The sequence below is a fragment of the Metopolophium dirhodum genome, chromosome 1 (genome assembly GCF_019925205.1).
Source record: "Metopolophium dirhodum isolate CAU chromosome 1, ASM1992520v1, whole genome shotgun sequence".
In the NCBI taxonomy this organism is placed as follows: Eukaryota; Metazoa; Arthropoda; class Insecta; order Hemiptera; family Aphididae; genus Metopolophium; species Metopolophium dirhodum.
In genome coordinates, this window is record NC_083560.1 from 144,552,181 (window position 1) to 144,575,650 (window position 23,470).

At 31.5% G+C, this 23,470-nt stretch overlaps 5 protein-coding genes and 1 long non-coding RNA gene across 6 annotated transcripts; 5 read left to right on the forward strand and 1 right to left on the reverse strand.

The window, feature by feature from the left end:
* The first annotated feature begins 98 nt into the window (after positions 1 to 98).
* Positions 99 to 430, forward strand: LOC132934372 (uncharacterized). Its single transcript, XR_009663017.1, has 3 exons — positions 99 to 161; positions 225 to 329; positions 386 to 430. It is a non-coding gene; the product is annotated as an uncharacterized LOC132934372 (long non-coding RNA).
* Positions 431 to 459: 29 nt separating this feature from the next.
* On the forward strand, positions 460 to 864 carry LOC132933499 (uncharacterized). The gene has a single exon (XM_060999769.1). The coding sequence runs from the start codon at positions 460 to 462 to the stop codon at positions 862 to 864; it is 405 nt and encodes a 134-aa protein (XP_060855752.1).
* Positions 865 to 6,136: 5,272 nt separating this feature from the next.
* Positions 6,137 to 6,748, forward strand: LOC132933089 (uncharacterized). Its single transcript, XM_060999419.1, has one exon. It carries the CDS (start codon positions 6,137 to 6,139, stop codon positions 6,746 to 6,748), a length of 612 nt encoding a protein of 203 aa, XP_060855402.1.
* Positions 6,749 to 6,756: 8 nt separating this feature from the next.
* Positions 6,757 to 7,287, forward strand: LOC132933090 (uncharacterized). The gene has a single exon (XM_060999420.1). The coding sequence runs from the start codon at positions 6,757 to 6,759 to the stop codon at positions 7,285 to 7,287; it is 531 nt and encodes a 176-aa protein (XP_060855403.1).
* Positions 7,288 to 7,493: 206 nt separating this feature from the next.
* Positions 7,494 to 8,096, reverse strand: LOC132951306 (uncharacterized). The gene is made up of 3 exons (XM_061023133.1): positions 7,976 to 8,096; positions 7,856 to 7,918; positions 7,494 to 7,796 (listed from the first exon to the last, which is right to left on the reverse strand). The coding sequence occupies exons 1-3, from the start codon at positions 7,997 to 7,999 to the stop codon at positions 7,533 to 7,535; spliced, it is 351 nt and encodes a 116-aa protein (XP_060879116.1). The 5' UTR covers positions 8,000 to 8,096; the 3' UTR covers positions 7,494 to 7,532.
* Positions 8,097 to 14,794: 6,698 nt separating this feature from the next.
* On the forward strand, positions 14,795 to 16,156 carry LOC132933092 (uncharacterized). The gene is made up of 2 exons (XM_060999421.1): positions 14,795 to 14,828; positions 14,919 to 16,156. Exons 1-2 carry the CDS (start codon positions 14,795 to 14,797, stop codon positions 16,154 to 16,156), a joined length of 1,272 nt encoding a protein of 423 aa, XP_060855404.1.
* The last annotated feature ends 7,314 nt before the right edge of the window (positions 16,157 to 23,470 follow it).

The following is a 23,470-nucleotide window of genomic DNA, read 5'->3' on the forward strand; positions in this document are numbered from 1 at the left end:
TTTAAGACTTAGAATTAAAATGGTGCTTGTTTGTAGTGAAAAACGTCTGCAAAAACTTATGAACCTTACAACATTCAAACACTGCATTACATACAATGAAACTCTGAATGCCATATCATTAGAAAATAAAATTATCAAGTTTTGCAAGCCAATATATATAGGTAAATATATACAATTAATTTACTATTATCAACCATATTTTAATATTTTTTAATTTTCAATAGGTTTTGCAGTATTGGAAATTTCTAAGACCGTTATGTATGATTATCATTACAACGTTATGCAAGCTCATTATGGAAATAAAATTGAGCTCATGTATACTGATACAGGTAAATGTTTTCAAATTAAACTAATTTTCATATGTTAATTTATAATGTTATTTTAGATTCACTGGTATACTATATCCAGACCGATGATTTTTACAAAGACTCGGAAAATAATTCCATTTTACTCGATCGAATGGATACATCAGACTTACCACGAGACCATCCGTGTTACATTGCCGAACGAAAGAAAATTCCGGGTCTGTTTTCCGATGAGACTAATTCAGAGGTTATGACAGATTTTTGTGCACTACGTTCAAAGTCTTATGCATATAAGATCAATGGTAAGGAGAAGATCCGGGCGAAAGGAATCCGAGGACATGTAGTGAAAAACCACATGAACTTCGACGATCATTATCGCTGTCTGTTTGGGGATGCAACCTTGAATATGAAGACAGAAAATGTCTCTATCCGTTCATTCAAACATCAATTGAAGACCATTAAATCAAACAAAGTCACTTATAATAGTTTCGATGACAAGAGGATTATACTCGAGGATAAAATACATACCCTAGCTCACGGACACTACTCCACAGAGTGAGTTAAAAATAATTTTATTCTACTTATAATATTTATGAATTTTATAGGGAACCCGATGCACTAGCTGAGCAAGATGAATAAATACAACTTCTAAAGCTGGACAGATGGTTTTTTATTCTAAAATAGATGTTGAATTGTAAAATACCTTTGTAGTTATTTCATTTTTGTAAAATATCTACAGGGATATTATTTTTTTCTATCTTGTAAAGTATCCCTCTAGATATTGTAGGTAGATATTAAGTTAGGATAGGTTAGGATAAAGAACTCTTCAGTAATAAAAATAAATTTGATATTTATTTACAAAACATTTCAACAATTATTTACAAACCATCTTCTTAGACTAAATACTTTATAAAATGTACATTGTTTAGGGTTAATCCCCATATGAAAAATACAACATGGCAAAGTTTCTTCATCACATATTTGATCTAATCGAGGGCATCCTATATCTTCAATGTTAATAATTACGACGTGTGGTATAAATTCTATAATAAGTTGTTTTTTCTGCTCCCCTTTTACGTAAATGTTTCTAAACTTTAAGGAATTCAATATTCTACTTAGTTCTTCATACTCGACATCACCATATTCTATTGATAGATTATGACAGTTACGTTCCAACCACTTATTAGTTGTTCGACTCTTATTGTCCTGCTTAGATTTAGAATTTTTAAAAATCCAATGTTGGCTTGCCCATGATTCTGTGTCTACAATAGACATTTCTTTAATCATGTATTTATTATCCATTCCAAGAACACATTGTATATCGATGATGGCTGAAGACATTATGGCTTGTCTTTATAATAAGTTTCTATAGTGTTAAGACGGCTCAGTATAGCTGGTATTATTTTTTTAATCTCGCCTATACTTTCTTTGATATATTGTGATGATACTTCGCCTCTTGTCATATGCTCTGTAATCTCTATGCACGTTAATTCTAACTTTTTTGTTTGTTCTTGTTGTATATTAACGGATTTTTGATTTTCTTCAAGTAAATGTTCGATTTTATCCAATTTAGACGAAAACGATTTGATTGTCTTTTCAAGATTTGTCACAAATTTATTTGTTTCACCAGCCTGAGAACTTCCGAACACGTCCATGCCTATAGCTCGACTGACACTATTTTCTAATGTCTATCGTATTTATCCAACTATTGTGTGTATTATCGAACCGTAACCATTTTACAAACATTTGGTTTCCCTTCTTACGAATAATTTTTTCGACTAAATAATCATTTGGGTAAATGGTTTTCTGAATTTCCTCAGAGTAGAAACAGCCTGCAATCGGTTTTCCAGTATAATCTTGTAGTTGATAAGTAGTAGGAAAAGTTTTATTTATTTTTATAATTTTAAATATTTCTGTGGACCAGCTCGGTAAATAACCTTTTGCAAATACCCCTTTATACTTGCTTATCCTTACATTATCACCGATGTTAAATTTAATCTTTACATTTTTAATTTGACGTTGCTTTAATTTCACTGAAGAAGGATTTGCATCAGCTTGTATAGGCGTCATACCTATTGTTCTATGTTTTGAATTGTTATATTCGTTAATCAGAGATTGTAAAATGGAAACCCATTCATGTGATCCTCGTGCAGTGAACTCTCTATACATTTTTCCTTTAATTGTCATGTTCAGGCGTTCTGCTATGCACGCTTTCGTTGTACTATACGTGGAATATTTATGTATATTATGTTTCTTCATCAACGCGTCGAATGTCGTATTGTAAAATTCTTTTCCGTTATCGACTTGTAAAAGTTTTGGTGACCGATCAAGTAATATTGTAGCCATAGCGCTAGTAACCTCTTTCCCTGATTTACTCTTTAACGGTTTCGCCCAAGAAAGTTTTGTAAATGCATCAATTACAACCAGGAAATATTTGTAACCACCATTAATCTTTGAATAAGGAATCATTTCGACCAAGTCGGCCTGCCATAGATCGTTTTTTCCATACACATTAACTCTTCGCCTCGTATAATTTTTTCTGGCTGGTTTGTGTAGTTCGAAAGCGATGTCACGTTTAGACATTTGGAATTCGTTTTATCAAACCCGCTTCATACAATTCTTCATAAATTGAAAGTATTTCGTTGGAAAGCCCTGTATTACCAGCAGCTTGAGAAGCTAAAAGTAGTCGTAAACGATCGACTAGCTCATTAGGATCATTCCAGTACACTATACTTTTATTTTGTAGTTTCATAGATAACCCACTACCAGTTGGGAACAATGGTTTGATTATATCAGTGAATTTATTTCCACCTTTTTTAATTTTTTTCTCGTCTGATGTCAAATGTGCTGATGTCTGAATTAATATGCGCTTATACGCGTCTAGGTCGTCTGTGGTATAGATTTTCGGAGTTTTTGAGATTATTAAACTAACAAGCCCTTGTGTTAACGGGTATGATATATCTTCAATAATTAATTTATTTCCGTCAAGTTTAATTTCTTTTTTACCCAAATATGCGTCCCCGTTCGATCGTAATTTAGGACCGTACGTTTTGTCTATGCTGTATGAATCCAACAACTCGTTTATTTTAAAAACTCTAGAATTTTCTGTATTATTTTCTGTATTATTTTCTTCAATATTTCGAACACTTATGTCCCAAGGTTGTGATGTCGAATTATGAATATCGTTTAATGGTTCGATAATCGGCTTTAATTTTTCTGTTACTATTGAATGAATATCAGCTTTTCCGTGTTATAATGCAGTGTACTTGCGTTTAATATTTTCTTTGGCTTTAATTAATTCACCGAGTACTTCGTCGTTAGGCGACATATTTACGAATGAAGTGTTTTTATAAAAAACACCAGTTTATATAACGACGAACGTATCGAATCCGTAACGATATCGTCCATTATCGCGTTCACAGTCTTTGTTTATGACGATAAACTCAAATCTCCCTTTACGCCAGCATGAAGTACAAAAATCTTTAAGCTCTGTATATGACATATCACCAGAGCAATGTTCCATGTAAACGTGCTTTAAATTTGTATCATCTTGATTAAATAGTACAATAAAATTAGCGTTGTCGCGCAAAAGTTGTTTAGGCACTTTTGAATAACTCTGAGCTAAATAGAAAACATCTATTAAATTATGTCGACCTCTGGAAAAGTAAGTTCTAGCAATCTTTTGGTTTTCAGTTATAATATCGTCGAAAATAAACACAGAGTTTGGTAAAGCTTTTTCAGGTTCAATAACTTGATCGTTTTCGTAGAACGTGAATAATTGTATTTCAGCAATGTCTGATAAAATATCACTCAATAATTTATATTTCGGTTGATCCAATGTTTTCGAATATATGTAAACGTTGTTAAATCGTACACCGTTTATATGTGTTAATAATATGAATATTAAATTAGTTTTCCCACAACCCGAAGGACCTACGATAAGTGATCTAAAAGTATTAGGTAGAAGCGTTCCATGTCTTTGTTTTTTATACGAAGTAGGTGGGTCCACATTTTCAACTGTGAGTTGTATATCTTGTTTAAGGAATTTCATTTTTTAAATAAATATCTATGTAACACAGTAAACTTGATCAGTACACGATGTCACTCGCTCGAAGGAGGTACAACAATAAAGGCGCTGGTCTTATCAACACGCTTATAAACAAATTACCATTAGAGCTTCACGTACCTGGTGAGATCATAATATGCGTATATTATATTAGTTATAATAATAATAATATTTCTCTCTAGGTTATCAATATTGTGGTCCTGGTACAAATTTAAAAAAAACGTTTAGCTCGCGGAGATAAAGGAATAAACCCTTTAGACACTGCGTGTAAAGACCATGATATTGCATACGATCGTAGTAACTCTATCACAGATCGTAACCAGGCTGACTATATATTAGAGCAGCGAGCCTGGGATAGGTTCAAGTCTAAAGATTCGGAGCGTTGACTGGTGGTGTTGCCAACGTTGTGAAGATGGCTAGTGAATTTAAAAGAAATTCGAAATCTCATTTGGGCGGCGGATTATACGTCGCGCCGTATAAAGGCAACTCGTATAAAATCACACCATATAAAAGTGGTGGTGTTGGTGGTTCAAAAACAAGAAAAACTAAAAAAAACTAATAACTACGTTACCCAGAAGAGCGCTGTATGATTTTGAACTTATAAAAATCGCTCGTTTGATTAAAATACCTCATTTCGTCGGCGTGTTTACTCGAGACAGGTTACCTGTTCGTCGTAAACGAATAGAATCAGCGATTGTTAACTTGGATACAGAAAACGGTACAGGTACTCACTGGATAGCGTATAAGAAAATCGGAAAACAAGTACAATATTACGATAGTTTTGGAAATCTACCACCGCCATTAGAAGTACAAAAATATTTTCACGGATGCAATATCGATTTCAATTATAGCAGAGAACAGAAATATAATACTACAAACTGTGGACACTTGTGTTTAAAATTTTATCATGTACACGATAACATTAAACGGGAACTCGAGCGAATATTCATGTGACATTTTTCCACCGTTGGAAGTAGAAAGCACAGCACAAATATGCCTTTTGAGCTTACAAACAAATAATTCGATACCTAACATTGAGCCTGGATGCAATACTATCGGTTTCCGAAATTTCATCGGACAGAACGAAAACATAGTTATTCCTACGGGGACGTATGAGTTGGACCAATTGGAGAGTATTATACAAAAAATGTTACCAGACTCTGTCCCCTGGTTTGAATTAAAAGCAAACAGTAGAACATTAAAGTGTATTATGTCGTGTAGTCACGATGTAGACCTCTCAGTTGAAAATAGTGTAGCCAAATTATTAGGATTTAAAAAGGGTGTATACACCACTGGATCTAGTTACGAATCGGAAAATATAGTTAATATTATGAAAATAAACTGTATAAAAGTAGAGTGTAACTTGATTACCGGTTCATTCTGTGATGGAACACCGAGCCAGACTATACATGAGCTGTATCCATCTGTACCTGCAGGGTATAAAATCGTTGAAATACCTAGACATCTAGTTTTTTATGCGCTCAACACGAGATCAGTATCTAGAGTGAATATCGTGCTAAAAGACCAGAACGAATGTTTAATTAATCTGCGTGGTGAGCCGATAACAGTTCGTTTACAAATAGTGCGCGGATATGGCGCTCAAGTTTAATATAAAAACCGGTACAATCAAAAAACCTGTCAGTTTACCGTCTGCCGTCAAGAAGTCGACATCTATATCGAAACCGAAAAAAACTATTTCCAAACCGAAAAATACCAAGCTCACGAAAAATAATTTAAATTTTCTCCGTTCGTTGCAAGTTTAATCATGGATGACTCGTATTTAGACGTTACGGCCGACTATGTCGACGAGTGTAAAATAACACAAATGGATTATCATTCGTTCACCCCGTACTCAAACATGTCTTTATCAAATAACGATGAAATCAGGATAAGTATTTTAAATATGGATTCATACACTTTACCGTGTGAAAGTTATATTTACATCGAGGGGAAAGTAAATAAACCTACCGATGCTGCTGGAGATGTTCGTTTTTTGAATAATGGATTAGCATTTTTATTCTCTGAAATGCGATATGAAATAAACGGAATAGAAATACAAAAATTAAAAACACCGGGAGTTTCGTCTTGTTTGAAAGCCTACTGTTCGTATACTCCAAACGATTTAAATACCTGGGATTCAGCGATGGATAGTGAAGATAATAAAAACTTTATGAGTAACAATGTATTTGCCGGGTGTATCCCTCTAAAACATTTATTCGGATTTTGCGAAGACTATAAAAAAATATTACTCAATTGTAATCAACAACTGATTTTAAATCGTGCATCTACCGACCCGGATGCGATACATGTTGTTGGGGAGGGCGCAACTGCATCCGTTGAAAAAAAAAAAAAATTACAATTGAACTTACTAAGGTGACTTGGAAGATGCCTATTATCAGAGTTAGTGATAGAGAAAAATTAAGGCTGATAAAAGTAATAGATTCACATAGAACACTATCGTGTGCGTTCAGAACTTGGGACCTGTGTGAATATCCGATACTTCCTAGAAATACTTCTCATTCGTGGACGGTAAAGTCCAGCAGCTTGCTAGAAAAACCGAGATTTATACTGTTTGGATTACAAACAAATCGAAAAAAAAATATTGAAATCGATGCTGGACGATTCGATCACTGTCAACTAAAAAACCTTAAGGTTCACTTAAATTCTCAAGTGTATCCATATGAAGACTTTCGCGCTGATTTTAAAAATAATACAACTAGTATTTTGTATAAGGCCTATACAGATTTTCAAAAATCGTATTATGAGAGAGACTATTGCGAACCATTATTATCAAAACATATTTATCAAAACTATGTTCCAATCATCGTTGTCGATTTATCACGTCAAAACGACAATGTAAAGTCGTCGACCGTAGATCTACGTATTGAATTTGAAACGGATACAGTTATACCATAAAAGACTGCAGCATATTGCTTAATATTACATGACCAGATTATAACTTATAACCCGTTTAGTGGTGATGTTAGAAAATTATAAAAATGTACATTATATATTTTTTTTTTTCAAATATATATGAATGTATTATATATATTGTAACCTTATATAATAAAACCTTATGACTAATAAATAAAAAGACTTGTTTTTTAAATATCACGGTTGTTTTTTTATTTTACACAAAAATTACAATAGTACAAATAAAATTAGTTATATATATACTGTGGTCCAAATGGTCCATCGTTTTCGGTGAAGCTCTCCTGTGTGGGTAGAGAATACTGCATGTTTTCGACGGGGCTCTCCTGTGTGGGTAGAGAATACTGCATGTTTTCGACGGGGCTCTCCTGTGTGGGTAGAGAATACTGCATGTTTTCGACGGGGCTCTCCTGTGTGGGTAGAGAATACTCCATGTTTTCGACGTGGCTCTCTTGTGTCGGTGGAGATAAGGGCGAGATTAATGGCAGATTTTCCTAAAAATATTTAAAATTAAAATATGTTTTGTGGGTTAAATTTAAAAACTGTTTATTACCTGTCCATATAAACTGTTAAACGATGGCGGAGAATAAACTAATGAACACTGACCATTGTATCCCTGTAAAAATTAAATTTATTAACATAACATAATAATGATAATATAATATATTCGTACCTCATCTTTTTCCAATTTTTCCATCCATTTTTGAACGATACAATCAGTTGCATATAATTTTAACTGACTTGTGAAAATGTAGTCGTTCTCACCAATAACGTGTATTGAAATGAAATCATTATTGACGTTTCTCACACGGTTTCTCATTATTTCGAGTGTCGAGTGTCTTAACATCGAGTTTGATTTTAAGAATGGTGCGATTAGATCAATTTGATGTATTACAATTGGTTTAATTATAATAGATTTTCTATCGATGATCTCAGAAATGGTAGATTCTAAATCTTGCAAGAGTAATAGGTCGGTACGATTTAACAAAACACGATAACCGTCTTGAATTTTTGATTCTATAACGAGTGTATTCTCCGATTGATATACCATACTAGATAATGAAATTGAGTCTGTCTCCAAAAATAATTTTCGTTTATATTTTTCTGGTCGATCGAGTATGAACGATAGAATGTTTCCCATAAGTCTGAATATTCGATTTAGAAAGTCGACAGGAATATTTACATAACGTGAAGCTGTTATAATATGTATCCTGGTATTGAATTCGTCGGTAGGGTCTAGTCCAATGTTTAAAAACTTACGAGCCGCGAAATCGATAGTTAAATTACTACAATCGATGAGATTAGCTGGCGGTGATGGTGGAGTATATTTAAAAGGCTTCTTCTTCCAAATATTAGCCATATTTGCGACTGGTCCAGCCATATTTATTTTAAACGCCGAAAAATTATTTTATTTTAAACGCCGAAAAATTATTTTATTTTAAACACCGAAAAAATATTTTAAACACCGAAAAATTATTTTATTTTAAACACCGAAAAAATATTTTTATTTTAAAACGAGATGAACGTACGGACAGAGTAGACACTCGGGTGGATGTAGAGCGACTGATTTTATTTTATGGTATTTAACGTATACATTGAATATCATCTGGAGGGAGGAACATCTACATGTCCCTGCAGGGATGTTGCATGCAGCTACATGTCCGTTAACGCTTACAATTGTTTGACTATAGGAGGGTTAGTTGCCATATGTTCGTTAAGGCTGTCGACGTTTACAAACAGATATGTATATATTTTAATAATTTTGGGAATATAATATTTAAAGTGGAGAACAATATTACATATATATTAAAATAATGTGATAACGCAGCTATACATTCGTTGGCGGTATATTATTACAAGTTAAGGGTATATTTGATAACGTAGATATGATATACACTCGTTCGCGGTATATTTTATTACAAGTTCGATAGGGGAAGAAGTAATGTGATAACGTAGATATGATAACTGATATACACTCGTTGACGGTATATTATTATTACAAAATAAGGGTATATGTGATAACGTAAATATGATATACACTCGTTCGCGGTATATTATTACAAGTTCGATAGGGGAAGAAGTAATGTGGTAACGTAGATATGATAACGCAGATGTGATAACGCAGATATAAGTCATGCACGTTGGCGGTATATTATTATTACAAAATAAGGGTATATGTGATAACGTAGATATGATATACACTCGTTCGCGGTATATTTTATTACAAGTTCGATAGGGGAAGAAGTAATGTGATAACGTAGATATGATAACGCAGATGTGATAACGCAGATGTGATAACGCAGATATAAGTCATGCACGTTGGCGACATATTTTATTACAAGTTAAATAAGGCTAGTTATTAATGAGAAGTAAATGTAACGGGGTGGCGCAGTGGTACGGTCATCGCTCATCAACCAATGGGTCCGGGTTCGAATCCCAGTCCGGGGAAAACAATTTTTAAATTATTTTCCCCGGGCGGCGGCCATGGAATGGGTTGCGGCGAGGGTGGGGGGTATCTCGCGCACGTGCGCGACCGGTGGTGGAATCAGCCGTCGGCGGCGGAATCAGCAGAGGGTCTGGAACCGGGTGTCAGGAATCAGCAAGGCGGTATAGGGAAACGCCTGCAGGATCAGGTTTTGGAACTGTCTTTTTTATCCTACTCTAAAGGATTTATGGTGTGATGAAGGGTTTCGACCGGAATATTTCCGATCAACCATGTCTGAACAGCGATTTTACATTCTACTACGGGCACTCCGATTTGATGACATTGAAACAAGAAATTATAGAAGGACTACAGACAAATTAGCACCAATACGAACTACATAATTTTGAAATTTTTGAAATGTGTATTTGTATTATTAATGAAGGGAAATCAGTATATACAAAAATTGTTAAGTAATTATTGTAAAATATAAGTTATTTGTAATTATGAAACCTATCCGGGCGATACCATTTGTTAAATCATGTTTTTTTTGCTTATAATATCTATTTTTTTAAATTTTTTATATTTTTTATCAATGAGTTTAGTATATAATATGTTTACAAACGGAAAAACTCACAGTTCAACGTAGGACTTCTAGCAGTTATATTTCACTTTATATTTATGCTTATAGTGTACAAAATATTTTTAACTTATAAAAAAGTTATCAAAATTATTTAACAATGAGTTCACCAATAATTGGTAAGTCTACTTTTGACATCCGTGCTTTTAACAAGAAAAATATTACAGTGGGGTTATTAATTAATAATCATATTTCTATTATTTTGCTATTGGAGTGTAAACTTTCAAAGAAAATTATTACATTAAGTTTGGAAGAATTGTTTACACTTATGTCTGAATCTAATTACAGTTCAATTATGAATAATTTACATATCAGATGTAGACGTGTAAAAATAACAGATAACTTTTCATATTCAACCAAATATGTTAAACATAGTTTAATTACCTTGCATATAAACGACAATTACATTAGTTTGACGAACATTGACTTCATCCGTCTCAAGCAAATACAAAATTTGATCGATTTGTATATTGTAGAAAAACAGAAACGTTTGACAAGTTATCAGGTTACATTTGACACAGCTTACGAACTGATTAAAAACGATGTCCGCGGTCTTCTCATCACTTGCCAGAGGAATGAATTTACAAACCAATATATTCAAAACCATGACTTTAGTTATTATTCGCATCTACAAAACGATGACACATCGTTTTTACATGAAATATTGCAATTTCATTTTAACACAATGTCTGATATGATATTACAAGACCTATTAGTATAATAAATAATTGTTTTTTATAAATAAAACTTTTTTTGTATACAATAATCAATCTTTTTTATTTCAGGAGATAACCTATGTAAATAATTAATTTGACTTGATAAAAAAACTTATATGTTAAACTTTTTATAATAAAAAAATATAAAAGTTTTTTTATCAAGTCAAATTAATTATTTACATAGGTTATCTCCTGAAATAAAAAAAGATTGATTATTGTATACAAAAAAGTTTTATTTAAAATATCTTTATTTTAAAATATCTGATGATGTTATCCATGAATTTTGGCTCGAATCAAAACCTAACCATTTGAGAAACATTTTATTCCCAACTTTTTTTATAATACGTTCAACGAGGAAAGTGTCTGGATAATCGGTTAACTTAATTTCCTGTTCGTAAAAACCACCTAAGATTTTATTGCCTGTTCCATCTTTTAGTCGATAAGTTACTGGGTTTGTCTGTAAGACTTTTGAAATTGTAAATATTTCCGTTGTCCAATTTGGGGTATATCCTTTACTAAATGCATGTTTATACTTAGATATTCTTACTTTATCATTAACTTTAAATTTTGGGTTTATATAATGTTTTATCATTTATATGGGTATTCAATTTAATTTTGTTTGCGTCCATCCGTGCCTCATTGGGAGTACATTTGATTGTTCTATGTTTTGTATAATTTTTGATATTTTATCATACCAATTCCATGTACCTGTTGCAGTGAAATATCTATATATATTATTTTTAAGGGTTTGTATAACACGTTCACAAATCGAACACTTGATAACACTGTATGAACTGAAATGTTTAATTTTATATTTTTTCATTAAATTTTGAAATTGAATATTATAAAATTCTGTGTCATTATCCGTCTGTAACAATTTTGGATTAGCTTTTTTCAATATATTAGACATGGCTTTTGTACAATCTTTACCGGACTTATTTTTCAGTGACTCGACCCAAATATATTTTGAATACGTGTCTATAACAACTAAAATATATCTAAAGCCATGATTTTTTTTAGAATTAGATTGCATATCCATTAAATCAGCTTGCCAGAGGTCATCAATAAACCGTGTTACTACACATCGTCTAGGAAATATTTTTCTGGCTGGCCGATGTAGTTCATTAGCTATACTATCTAAGGTTGCCATTATAATATAATATTTCTCTCACGTAACTCTTCTAAAATAGATTTAATTTCATTATTAACACCAGTATTACCAGCACTTTGTGATGATGCTAAAAGATTTAATCTAGTCACTAGCTCATTTGGGTCGTCATAATAAACTAACTGGCTTTGAGGTATTACATCTTATATATAAACCAGCACCCTTAACCCGTTTGCATGTGTGATTAGATTATACATTAAATTTGTTTTTCCTGATCCACTGGGACCAACTAATATAGCGCGTATAGTATCAGGTAATAACGAATCGTGCCTTGATGGTTTTACCATCTGAACATCCACATTTATAACATCTAATTTATCTTTCTGTTCGATACAATCCATTGTTTTTTTATAAATACTCTAGAATTTTTCAATTGATAATCAGTTATAGATGAGGTGTTCATCTCGAAAGTGCCAATCGGGTAAGACTGGGAAAGGATTTGCAAACTTCCTTATAAATAGTCTCCCAGTTGAAGGCCATGTTCCAGGCTATCAGTATTGTGGTCCTAGTACAAAATTAAAAAATAGATTAGATCACGGTGATAAAGGAATAAACCCATTGGATGCTGCTTGTCGTGATCACGATATTGTGTATGCAGCGAGTAAAAATTTAGACGATAGACTTAAAGCTGATAAAGTGTTAGAAAAAGCGCTTGGGAAAGATTTAAAGCAAAAGATACACCAAGAAAAGAGAAATTGGTTGCGTACGCAGTAACAAACGCGATGAAAGCTAAAAGAAAATTAGGTATGGGCTGTAAAGGTAAACGGAAACGTGTTAGAAAAAACAATGGTGTGCTAGCTGCGAAGAAAAAAATATCATCAAAGAAAAAGAATAGTGGTGAAAGATTGATTTTAAAACCAGGACAGAGAGGAGGCGTAATCACCTTAATACCTATATTTGCGGGATTGTCAGCACTTGGTAGTTTAATGTCCGGGGTGCCAGTGTGTATAATGCGGTTCAAAATTCAAAAAGAAAAAAGGTGGTGGTTTGAATTCAAACAATAATAGGTTAAGAAAAAAAAAAATATAAGACTGATGATCACGCTACCTGACAGGCCACTTTCATCGCAAGATATTATAAAATATGTAGGAAAGTTAAAAATCAATCATTTCCGTGGTGTCTTTTCACGGGATAACTTACCTAATAAACCGCATACGATTGAATGTGGTATATTAAACTTGGATATATCTTCAGGTGACGGAAGTCATTGGGTAGCGTTTTATAAAAATAAGGACAAAGTTATATATTTTGATAGCTTTGGGGATTTACCTCCACCAATTGAATTACAACATTATTTCAGACAGTTCAAAATAGTATACAACTATTCTAACTATCAAGATTTCAATACATTTAACTGTGGTCATTTATACCTTGAATTTTTACAATGTATGAATCTATTACATTAAGTTTGACTGGAAATTCAACTATATTATCTACAAATTATTTTCCATCTCTAAACGTTTACAAGGATTCGGAAATAGCTTTGTTATGTTTGCAAACATACAATTTATTTCCAAATATAAATTCAACTAGTAACCGACTGGAAATAGAAGTAATTCCTTCAACAAGTAATAGATTTATCCTAAAAACGTTTATATTTATTTTGGAAGAAGGATGTTATGAAATTGAAGATATTAACAACAAAATTAATAAAGAGTTATTTCACTTCAATAATGAATGAAGAACACAGCTAACATTCAACGTATCTATTGATCACGATGATTTTTAGAACATACATTAAATGCAATGGAAGGCTAAAGTTAAATGTTCCAAACAGTATAGCATCTGTTTTTGGATTTGAAAAGAGAACTTATGAACCATTACATGAAGATCTTCGGTCGAGAAAAGCTGCTAATTTAAACACAATTAACTCTATAAAAGTAATGTGTAATATAGCACATTGGTCTGACGCGGCTACGACGGTGGTGGTAGATGGTCCGCGAAGAGCCGGTCGTTGATGTGGTAGGATGGGTGGCACACTCGAGCGTTTAAAAAGAAAACGACAAACACAATTTCGGGTGAACAAGATCGGTGTTTATTTCACACGTATATATAATATATGTATACTAAAAGATATTAAAGAGAAAAAAAGAACAATTGACGGCGGGCTATACGAAGAAGACATATATATGGTCGTGGTCGTGGCGTGTGCTCACACGAAAACTGGCGGGTGGCCGCCGTCGTACCCCGAACCTCACCCAGCCAGAAGACAATGGTTCTCATTTTAGTGCAACCACCTGTTGCGCCCAACAGCGCTATAACGTGAACAATACGAATACTACCCAGGCATTACTTACCAACATTTTGGTCCCTTTTTTTCGAGTTTGCATTCTACACATTCGACTGTTCGTATTATTTTGTATAGAGTAATAAGAGGGGGAAGGTAAGTATGGTTATGTACATTTTATGCCGCTGTATTCTTTATTGTGTATACTGTGTTTCCAGCGTGTACACGTTTTTTGTAAAACGTTCGTTAAAATCGTTTAAAAACCTAGTTGTTTTTTATTAATTTGTAATTTGTTTTTTTGTTATTTGCGTACATTAACATGTCTTTTAAAGACAGCGACGTGCATAGCCAAAGTAAAAAAATTATATATAGTGTTTATTCGTTTTTAAAAAAGTTATCGGAAAAAGAAGATTTAGACGGTAATTTTTTTTAAAAAACTCAAGACGTGACTGCTGAGGCTTGCGGGATTTCAAAGCGGACAATTCAGCGCATTTGTTTAGAAGCTCGAAAAACTGAAGAAATTGAAGAAGCGCCTGGTCCTTCCTTCGTGTCACCGAGAAAATCTTACAAGCGAGCAAAATATGTATCAGAAGTGGATGATTTCGATGGTGATATAGTAAGGAGAACTGTACACGAATTTTATGACAAGGGTGAGTACCCCACAGCACAACTTATACTTAATTCTGTCAAGAAGAAAAACGATTATCCAGGAAGTCTTAGATCAATGCAAAGACTTCTAAAAAATCTAAAATTTTCATATAAAAAATGCAGTGATGGCCGTAAGTTTTTAATGGAGCGCAATGATATAGTTTCTCTTAGGTGCACATTCTTACGAAAAATGTACACATTGCGAGTGAACAATGATACTCGACCTATTGTATACCTGGACGAAACATGGGTCAATCAAAACCACTCACGGACCATTGCATGGCAAAATGAAACAAACTCAATAGGTCTTAAAATACCGACAGGTAAAGGAGGGCGACTTATTGTTGTTCACGCAGGATGTTCTAAATACGGGTTCATACAAAATTCGAAATTGGTTTTCCGTAGTTATACCGGTAATTCCACAGATTACCACAACCAAATGAACTCGGATGTATTCAAATCTTGGTTCATCACAATGTTAAATAACCTTGAAGAACCGTCTATCATTGTGATGGATAATGCATCATACCATTCGACACTAGTTGATAATTTTCCTAAGTGTAATGCTAGAAAATCAGATGTTCAGGATTGGCTGACCAAAAAAAATATTACATTTTCTCCATTAGAGACGCTAGCGGAACTTAAACAAAGGGTCAAATTACTAATTCCGATCGAAAAAAAATATGAATTAGACGAATTGGCATTGAAAATGGGTCATGAGGTGATTCGACTACCACCATATCACTGCCAATACAATCCCATAGAACTGATATGGGCTCAAGTAAAAAATAAGGTAGCGACAAAAAATAATACATTTAAAATGGTTGACATAGAAAAGCTAACACATGAAGCGTTAGATTCAATTACGCAAAATGATTGGGAAAAATGTGTGAAACATGCCGAATCAATACAAGAAAAGGACTACGATAAAGAAATTTTAAGAGACAGTTTGTTAGAACCTATTATATTGACTATATTACCAGACGACAGCGATTGGGACTCTAGCGATAATGACGAAGAGTGTATTGAATAGCCTTGTATAATAAATTGTATTTAATTATTAACAATTGATCTGTACGTGTATTTTAGTTTTTTTGTAAATTGTATATGTATATATATGTAATTTTACTAATAATTTAAGTAAAGTATGTGTTTATTTTTGTATATTAAGTTGAACATTATAAGAAAAATTAAGAAAAATAAAAATGCGTAATATTATTATTTTCAACAAATAATAAAAAAAATTTATATGAATACGAAATATTTGAAAAAGCGCGGCAAAAAGTTTAATGACCACTATTGCGAAAAACCCGCTAGGATCGTTGCGATCACCCGCCAGTTTTCGTGTCGCCGACTATAGTGACTAGTCTACGACGGCCGGTACTCGTTCTACGCGACTCGCCTTCCCGTCCCACCTTGTGCCTTTGTGGCGTGGTGGGGGAGTTGGCGTTGTCGCGCTGTAGCCCGTAGTGGCGGTTGATGAAAAATGTAGACTGGTCGCTGCGGTACCTGTACTTTGTACTGGTGGCCGCTGCGTACCGTGTCAGGTCATTCAACAACCAACTTCGAAGTCATTCAATATGACATGTGAATTAGACATTTTTACAAAATGGATCTCTCATTTAGGTTTAACCCTAAACCTTTCTAAGTGTAACGTTATTTCCTTCTCCAGATCTTTAACTCCAATTTTAACCACATACTTTCTTAACGGCACGGAACTTGAACGAGTTTCCTCCATTAAGGACCTTGGTATAATTTACTCGCCTAATCTATGTTTTAGCACTCACATAAATTCGATGGTTAATAGAGCACTTAAAGTCCTCGGGTTCATCATACGTAATACTAAATTATTTAAGTCGGTTGGATGCCTTTGTACTTTATACTATGCCCTTGTCCGCTCTCTTCTTGAATTTGGATCTGTGATCTGGCAACCGTATTTAGTCAAAGACCAGCTACGACTTGAACGCGTCCAAAATAAATTTCTTAACTTTATTTCCTTCGAATTTTCACATTTATCACGAAAATCATGATTATTCCAACATAAGGCAAGTTTTGAACATCCCAACTCTTACCTCTCGTCGTGCAAAAGCAGACTTAGACTTTCTAAATTTAATTCTAAGTGGTTCTTTAGACGTTCCTGATCTCCTTGCAGCCATACCATTCAGAGTTCCTTCTCATTCTTCAAGAAACCAATCACAATTTTATGTCCCAACCCACAAGACCTCGTATGGGCACAACCACACTCTACACCGCATGCTCAGAGCTGCGAACAACCAATAATCCTTAGGCCACTAATTATACTTCTACCTTTATAATTATACTATTTATCTATATTATAACATGTATACTCTGAAATATGTATAATAGTATAATATGATAGTCCAAGTATTAATAGTGTACCTATCTATACAGTTCATTCTAAAATATTTATGATGCTTTAGTTTTAACTGTATAATACATTTATAGTAATATAGGACTATTCGCTATAGTAGGTTATAATATATTATTACGTTATATTATACTAACAATTATCAACAGCCGAATTACTACTGCAGATTTGAGAACTGCTAACAATTGTTTGTAATGGCGTACAACCTACAATAAAAATTGTAACTACATTTTAGAATGTCAGATAATATTTTTGCAAGTAAAAAATTTAACTTATACATAACCACACGGTCTTAGTGGATCTTTTAAGATCATGAATATAACTAAATGAATATTATAATATCTGTTTTTATTTTTTTCTCTATCTTTAGTATTTGACTCTGATTTTTGTTCATGATGATCATGTGTAACTTTTTTTATAACTAGAAAGAACAAATAAATAAATAATATTAATACACAACTAATAGTTGATAATAAATAATTCCCATAAACCTACGAGGAGAAACTTTATTTTTTATTATTGCTGTTTGAAAAGTTTCTTCATCCGACAGCATGTCAAAATTTACTTTTTTGCTGTCTGTAAATTCGAAAAAAAAATGTATACAGTTTCCTTACTTATAATATCATACAAATATAATATCACACTAATACCTATATTTACATGATTTTTCTTTATTATCGCAAAAGTTAAGTCTTCTTGAAACTGAAAAGGAAATCAATTAAAATATTATTTAACTATTTGCACACGTTGATACCTATAAGTAGTCTCAATTATTTTATCTTAACTTTTTTTATTTTGAAACATACCTATAGGGGAGATAACTTTTTTAGTATATGAATTGATTTTTTCCATAGATGCACTTCTTATCTGGTCTATTAATCAAAGTAAAACTTTAGATACCGATTTATAGACAATTTATTTGTCTTATTAGTTGTTTCTTTATAAGTTACCTTTAGCAACAGCTTTTCTAGGAGATGGTGACCAACCACTCATTACCACAGGCGATGTATCAACAAAAGACTTCACATATGAAATGGATTGACTATAGTTTCTTTTTTTAGTATCAATTTCAAGCTTCTCAAACACAATATCAGGGCTAATATAATTTTCTATAAATCATTAATTATAAATATATAGTACTATAATTTATTTTAATGATTAAAATGTAGATTGCAAAATATATTATTGTTTGCAAATCATGATATATTCTGTTGATATTTGTTAGAATACTACCTATTCCAATGGATAATTTTTCCATAATTAGGGTAACAGGTCCAGTGAATGAACAGGTCCAATTTTTTTTTTTTTTTTTTTTTATTTATCGAAAAGAAAGAAATACATAAATTATTTTTATAGATAACATTTTCGATTATCTATCTCCTTTAAGCAAAGCTTGTGTTGGAGATAGAGAGTTATTAAATTATGTAATATAATTATTAATAAAAGAAATTATACTAAATTAAATTAAGATTTTAAATACATATAAAACTAAATAAACAAATATCAAATACATTTCTAGAAATTGTACATTATAAAAACAAAACTATAAAATAACATTATATTCAAACATACCCGTCTAAAACAAATATAGATTAAAATTATTTACATAACTTAAAATATAAAAGAACTTGATTTAAGGTAAGTTGCACAATAACCATTCATTAATTAATTTTTTTTTTTTAATTTTGTTTGTATAGTATTGTAATTTCTGTTTTAAATCATAATCCAATGAATTGTATGTAGTAGGCCCAAGGTAATCAATGAATTTTTGACCACACGTTGTTTTTACATAATTTACTAATGCATCTAATGCCCTGTGTTGTCTTTTATTTTTGTATAACTCTGTATTGAACCATGTTTTTCTGTTAGTATCTAACCAAAATATTACAATTTTTTTGTAAACCGATCTAATAGGCAAAACCTTAAACTCTTTATAATTTTGATTTGTAGAGCCTACCATAGTTTTTTTATCTAAACAGATTCTTATTATTTTGTTTTGTTGAAGTTGTAATGGCTTTAAATAAATTTCGGACAGTCCACCCCATACTAAACATCCATATTGGAACACTGATTGATATAGAGCTAAATATATATTGCGTAATATATTTACAGGCAGGATATTTTTTAGTTTATAAAATTTGTGGAGTGAAGAACGTAGCCTCATTACTATATTATTTATATGTAAATTCCACTTTAAATTACTGTCAAATGTTACACCTAGATATCTGGTAGACTGGACCTTTGAAATTTTTTTACACATATCATCATTACATTCAGCGATATTTTTACAACAATGTACTGTTAGTTCCTGAAAAGGAATAACCGAATTGTAAATACTGAAAGCCATAAAGTAGGTTTTTTTTATATTCAAAGATAATTTCTTTGAGTTAAAAAGATTTACTACTTTTTTGAGCTCAGATATTGCTTTAAGTTGTACAGAATGCCACGAGCTATCTGTGAAGAGTAGACAAGTGTCATCCGCATAAGTTACAACTTTACCATCTATATTTATATTACATATACAGTTAATATATAAAATAAAAAATAAAGGACCAAGAACACTACCTTGTGGGACTCCACATATGATTTTCCTTTTTTGACCCAATGTTTTGTTTATTTTAACTATTTGTTGCCTATCTTTTAGATAATATCTAAACCAATGTAAACTAGTTGTTTTTATGCCAAAACTAGGTAGAGTCTTTATTAGTTCTTCGTGATTAACCATGTCAAATGCCTTTGCTAGGTCTAAGAAAATAGCTAAAGTTTTTTTACCATGATCAAGGGCATTATATACGTGACTCGTGACGTTATAAAGTGCATTAACTGTCCCTAAGCCAGGTCTAAAGCCATATTGATTTTTAGACAGTAGTTTATATTTTTCTAAGTAATTAATGAGTCGATTTTTGATTATTTTTTCAAGAATTTTTGAAAAGTTATTTAACATTGATATCGGCCTATAATTATTTACGTATTTATGATCACCACCTTTGTATAAAGGAGTTACTACTGCAATTTTGAAATTATCAGGAAAAACACATTTTTCAATACTTAAGTTATATAAATAAGTTAGTGGTCCTATAATAATTGATTCAATGTACTTAATTAGTTTTACCGTTACTGTATCAATTCCAGCAGCTGTTTCATCTTTTAAATTCTTAATTATATTTGAGACTTCTGATTCTGTAATTTTTGTACTAAAAATATCATCAAATGAGTGATCACTTTTATTATCTTTAAGTTCGTTATCTTTAAAATTTGTGTTATTCTCTAATGTATTTTTCCCTATTTCAGTAAAAAAGCTATTAAAAAAATTTGAAACAGCGTGTGGATTATCTACGGCGTTTACGACTTTGTTATCTATTAATATAGATTTTATTTCGTTCAATGAGTTAACTTCAGTGTTTGTAATTTCCTTAATTAATTTCCATGTCAATTTTGGACTTGATGCAACATTTTTAAATTTTGTTTTAAAAAAATTTATTTTAGTGAGTCTTAAAATGTTTGTAAAATTATTTTTATAATTGATATAATACTTTAGTAAGTTTGTATTATTTGGATGTTTTTTAACTTTCATTGCGATTTTCTGTTTATTTCGTGCTGAACACAGTAGCCCTGCAGTCATCCATTGTTTTATTCTTTTGTACTTAGCACTTATATTTTTAACTTCCGTTGCCAGTGATATACTATTGTTTAATTTGTTATAAAAAATATCACAACATTTATTTACATTCTTGCTATTGTATAGATCTATCCATAGTTCAGTTTTTAAATTGTTAACTATTTTATCAAAATTTATTGATTTAATATTATATTGGGATTTAGAGTTATTTTGTTTTACTAATGGAATTGCTAATATCGTAGAGTAATGATCAGTAATAGTTGTTTGAATTACACCAGCTTCAATATTTCCTACTAACTTGTTATTTTTTACGAAAATATGATCTAAACATGAATGCCTAGAGTTTAAAGGAGTCCTTGTGTATACATTAATATAAGATTTGAAACCACACATAGATAACATATCCAAGTAATCATTATCTACTGAATGTGTTCCCACTATATTTATATTCATATCACCCAGAACTACTGTAGACGTACTATTTACATTTTTTTCATTTAATAATATATTTTTAAAAGTGGTCAAAAAGTCATAGCTATCCATAGCCGGTGATCTATAGATACAGAAAAAAATTACAATACTATTTACAATATTTAAAGTTATTTTTACAATGTTTGCCTCTGTTTTATCAAACTCAATACAATCTAAACATAAATTATTTTTATATAAAATTATTACACCATCATTTTGGTTTCTTTTTTTTTTTGAAAAAAACATGTCATAATCTGGTAAAAATATATTACAAGAATTTGTATCATGCCAGGTTTCAGTTAATACTATAATATCTGGTTTAAAAATATTTTTTTCATTTTCAAGTAAAAGTAATAATTCATCTACATTTGCATTTATACTTCTAATATTACAACTCAAAATATTTATAAAAGATTCTTGTACAATATTATATTTAATTTTAAACTCTGAAAATGATTCAAAATAATTTGTTTTGTACTCAAAAAAACTATTTATTGTGCTGATACTGTCCATAATGTAACAAAAATTATTTTTTTATTTTATATTTTTAACTCTAGATTATTTTAAACAATTAACTTTTAATTTTATCTAGGATACTTTCATCATCTATATAGATTGTATTGGAGTTTTCTGATTTTTTTATAAATAGTTTATTGTTTTTAAACCATACAAACTTGTAACTGTGTTCTTTGGCTAACATTCGAGTTTTATAAAAAAGATTTCTGTTCGATTGAGTTAGATAATTATTGATATAAATACCATTATTATCCCATTTGTCATTTACATTTTTCGCAGACAGTCTTTTCTTTTTTACTAAATCGATTAAAGTTGCTTTATCTTCTTTTGTCTTCATTTCCGCCACTATTTTCCCAGACTTATTGTTCACATTTTTGGATCTTACACGATATGCATTTACTGTAGTTAATTGAACGCCCAGTGCTGATGTAATAGATTCTACTATTTTTCCACAGTTTTCATGTTCTTGAATGGGTACACCAATTATTTCAACGTGTTTCCCAAGTTGTTCTTGTTCTAATATGTTGATTCGTTTATTCATTATATGTAATTCGTTTCCTAATTTCAGATTTTGTTCTTTTATTTTTTTGTTTTCCTCTTTTAAATCTTTAACCGCTGTTACCAAATCTTGTATTTGGTTACTGAAGTCATCAAATTTGTCACTCATGAATTTAACTGAGTCAGTTAAATCCTGAAGTAATTTATTCGAGCCAGTAAAACAATCATTCTTTATAGGCGAAGTAGTAGCAATAGATAATTCATTTCCTGCAATGATATTTTTACATTTTAGACATGACCAATTTTCTATAGCTTTTTGGCTCATTTTTCTAAAATTTGCTTCCCTTTGACCAGCACATCCAAAATGTAAAAACACTTTACATTTTGTACACTTAATGTCGTCATTTTCAAATATTTCTTCATTGCAAATTCCACATAACAACATTTTATTTTTATATTATAGACGTAATTGCTAAATACACGGGAAAAATGGATATAAAACGGTAACTACGATAAGAGACCGACGTAAAACGCAAACGACCATACAGGTCAACGTACAGCAGATAACTGAAATCACCAATAAATGAACACTTCGTTGTTTTCTTTAAATAATAAGGCATACATCGATTAATACAATAATGTATTTAGCTTAACACTATGTTGAACTTATAATAAGGTGACACTGTAAATTGTATTATCATAGGAGCATTATTCAATTTGTTAGAATGATAAGCTTTTCCCTCCATTAATTATCACCATAATTTTTATCAAATTATTTAATTTGTGATTTTTTTTTATTTTTTTAAGAGCGTATAACGTTTTTAATTTTATCGACAGAGGTTCAAACAAGGTAA

Excerpts from the sequence above, each read along its gene's own strand:
- LOC132933499 (XM_060999769.1), top strand. The coding sequence starts at position 460 with ATGGATACATCAGACTTACCACGAGACCATCCGTGTTACATTGCCGAA.
- LOC132933089 (XM_060999419.1), top strand. The coding sequence starts at position 6,137 with ATGGATGACTCGTATTTAGACGTTACGGCCGACTATGTCGACGAGTGT.
- LOC132933090 (XM_060999420.1), top strand. The coding sequence starts at position 6,757 with ATGCCTATTATCAGAGTTAGTGATAGAGAAAAATTAAGGCTGATAAAA.
- LOC132951306 (XM_061023133.1), bottom strand. The coding sequence starts at position 7,999 with ATGGAAAAATTGGAAAAAGATGAG. Across the intron at positions 7,919-7,975 it reads AAAAATTGGAAAAAGATGAG|GGATACAATGGTCAGTGTTC; the intron begins GTACGAATATAT and ends TAATTTTTACAG. Across the intron at positions 7,797-7,855 it reads TTAACAGTTTATATGGACAG|GAAAATCTGCCATTAATCTC; the intron begins GTAATAAACAGT and ends AAATATTTTTAG.
- LOC132933092 (XM_060999421.1), top strand. The coding sequence starts at position 14,795 with ATGTCTTTTAAAGACAGCGACGTGCATAGCCAAA. Across the intron at positions 14,829-14,918 it reads CAGCGACGTGCATAGCCAAA|ACGTGACTGCTGAGGCTTGC; the intron begins GTAAAAAAATTA and ends AAAAAACTCAAG.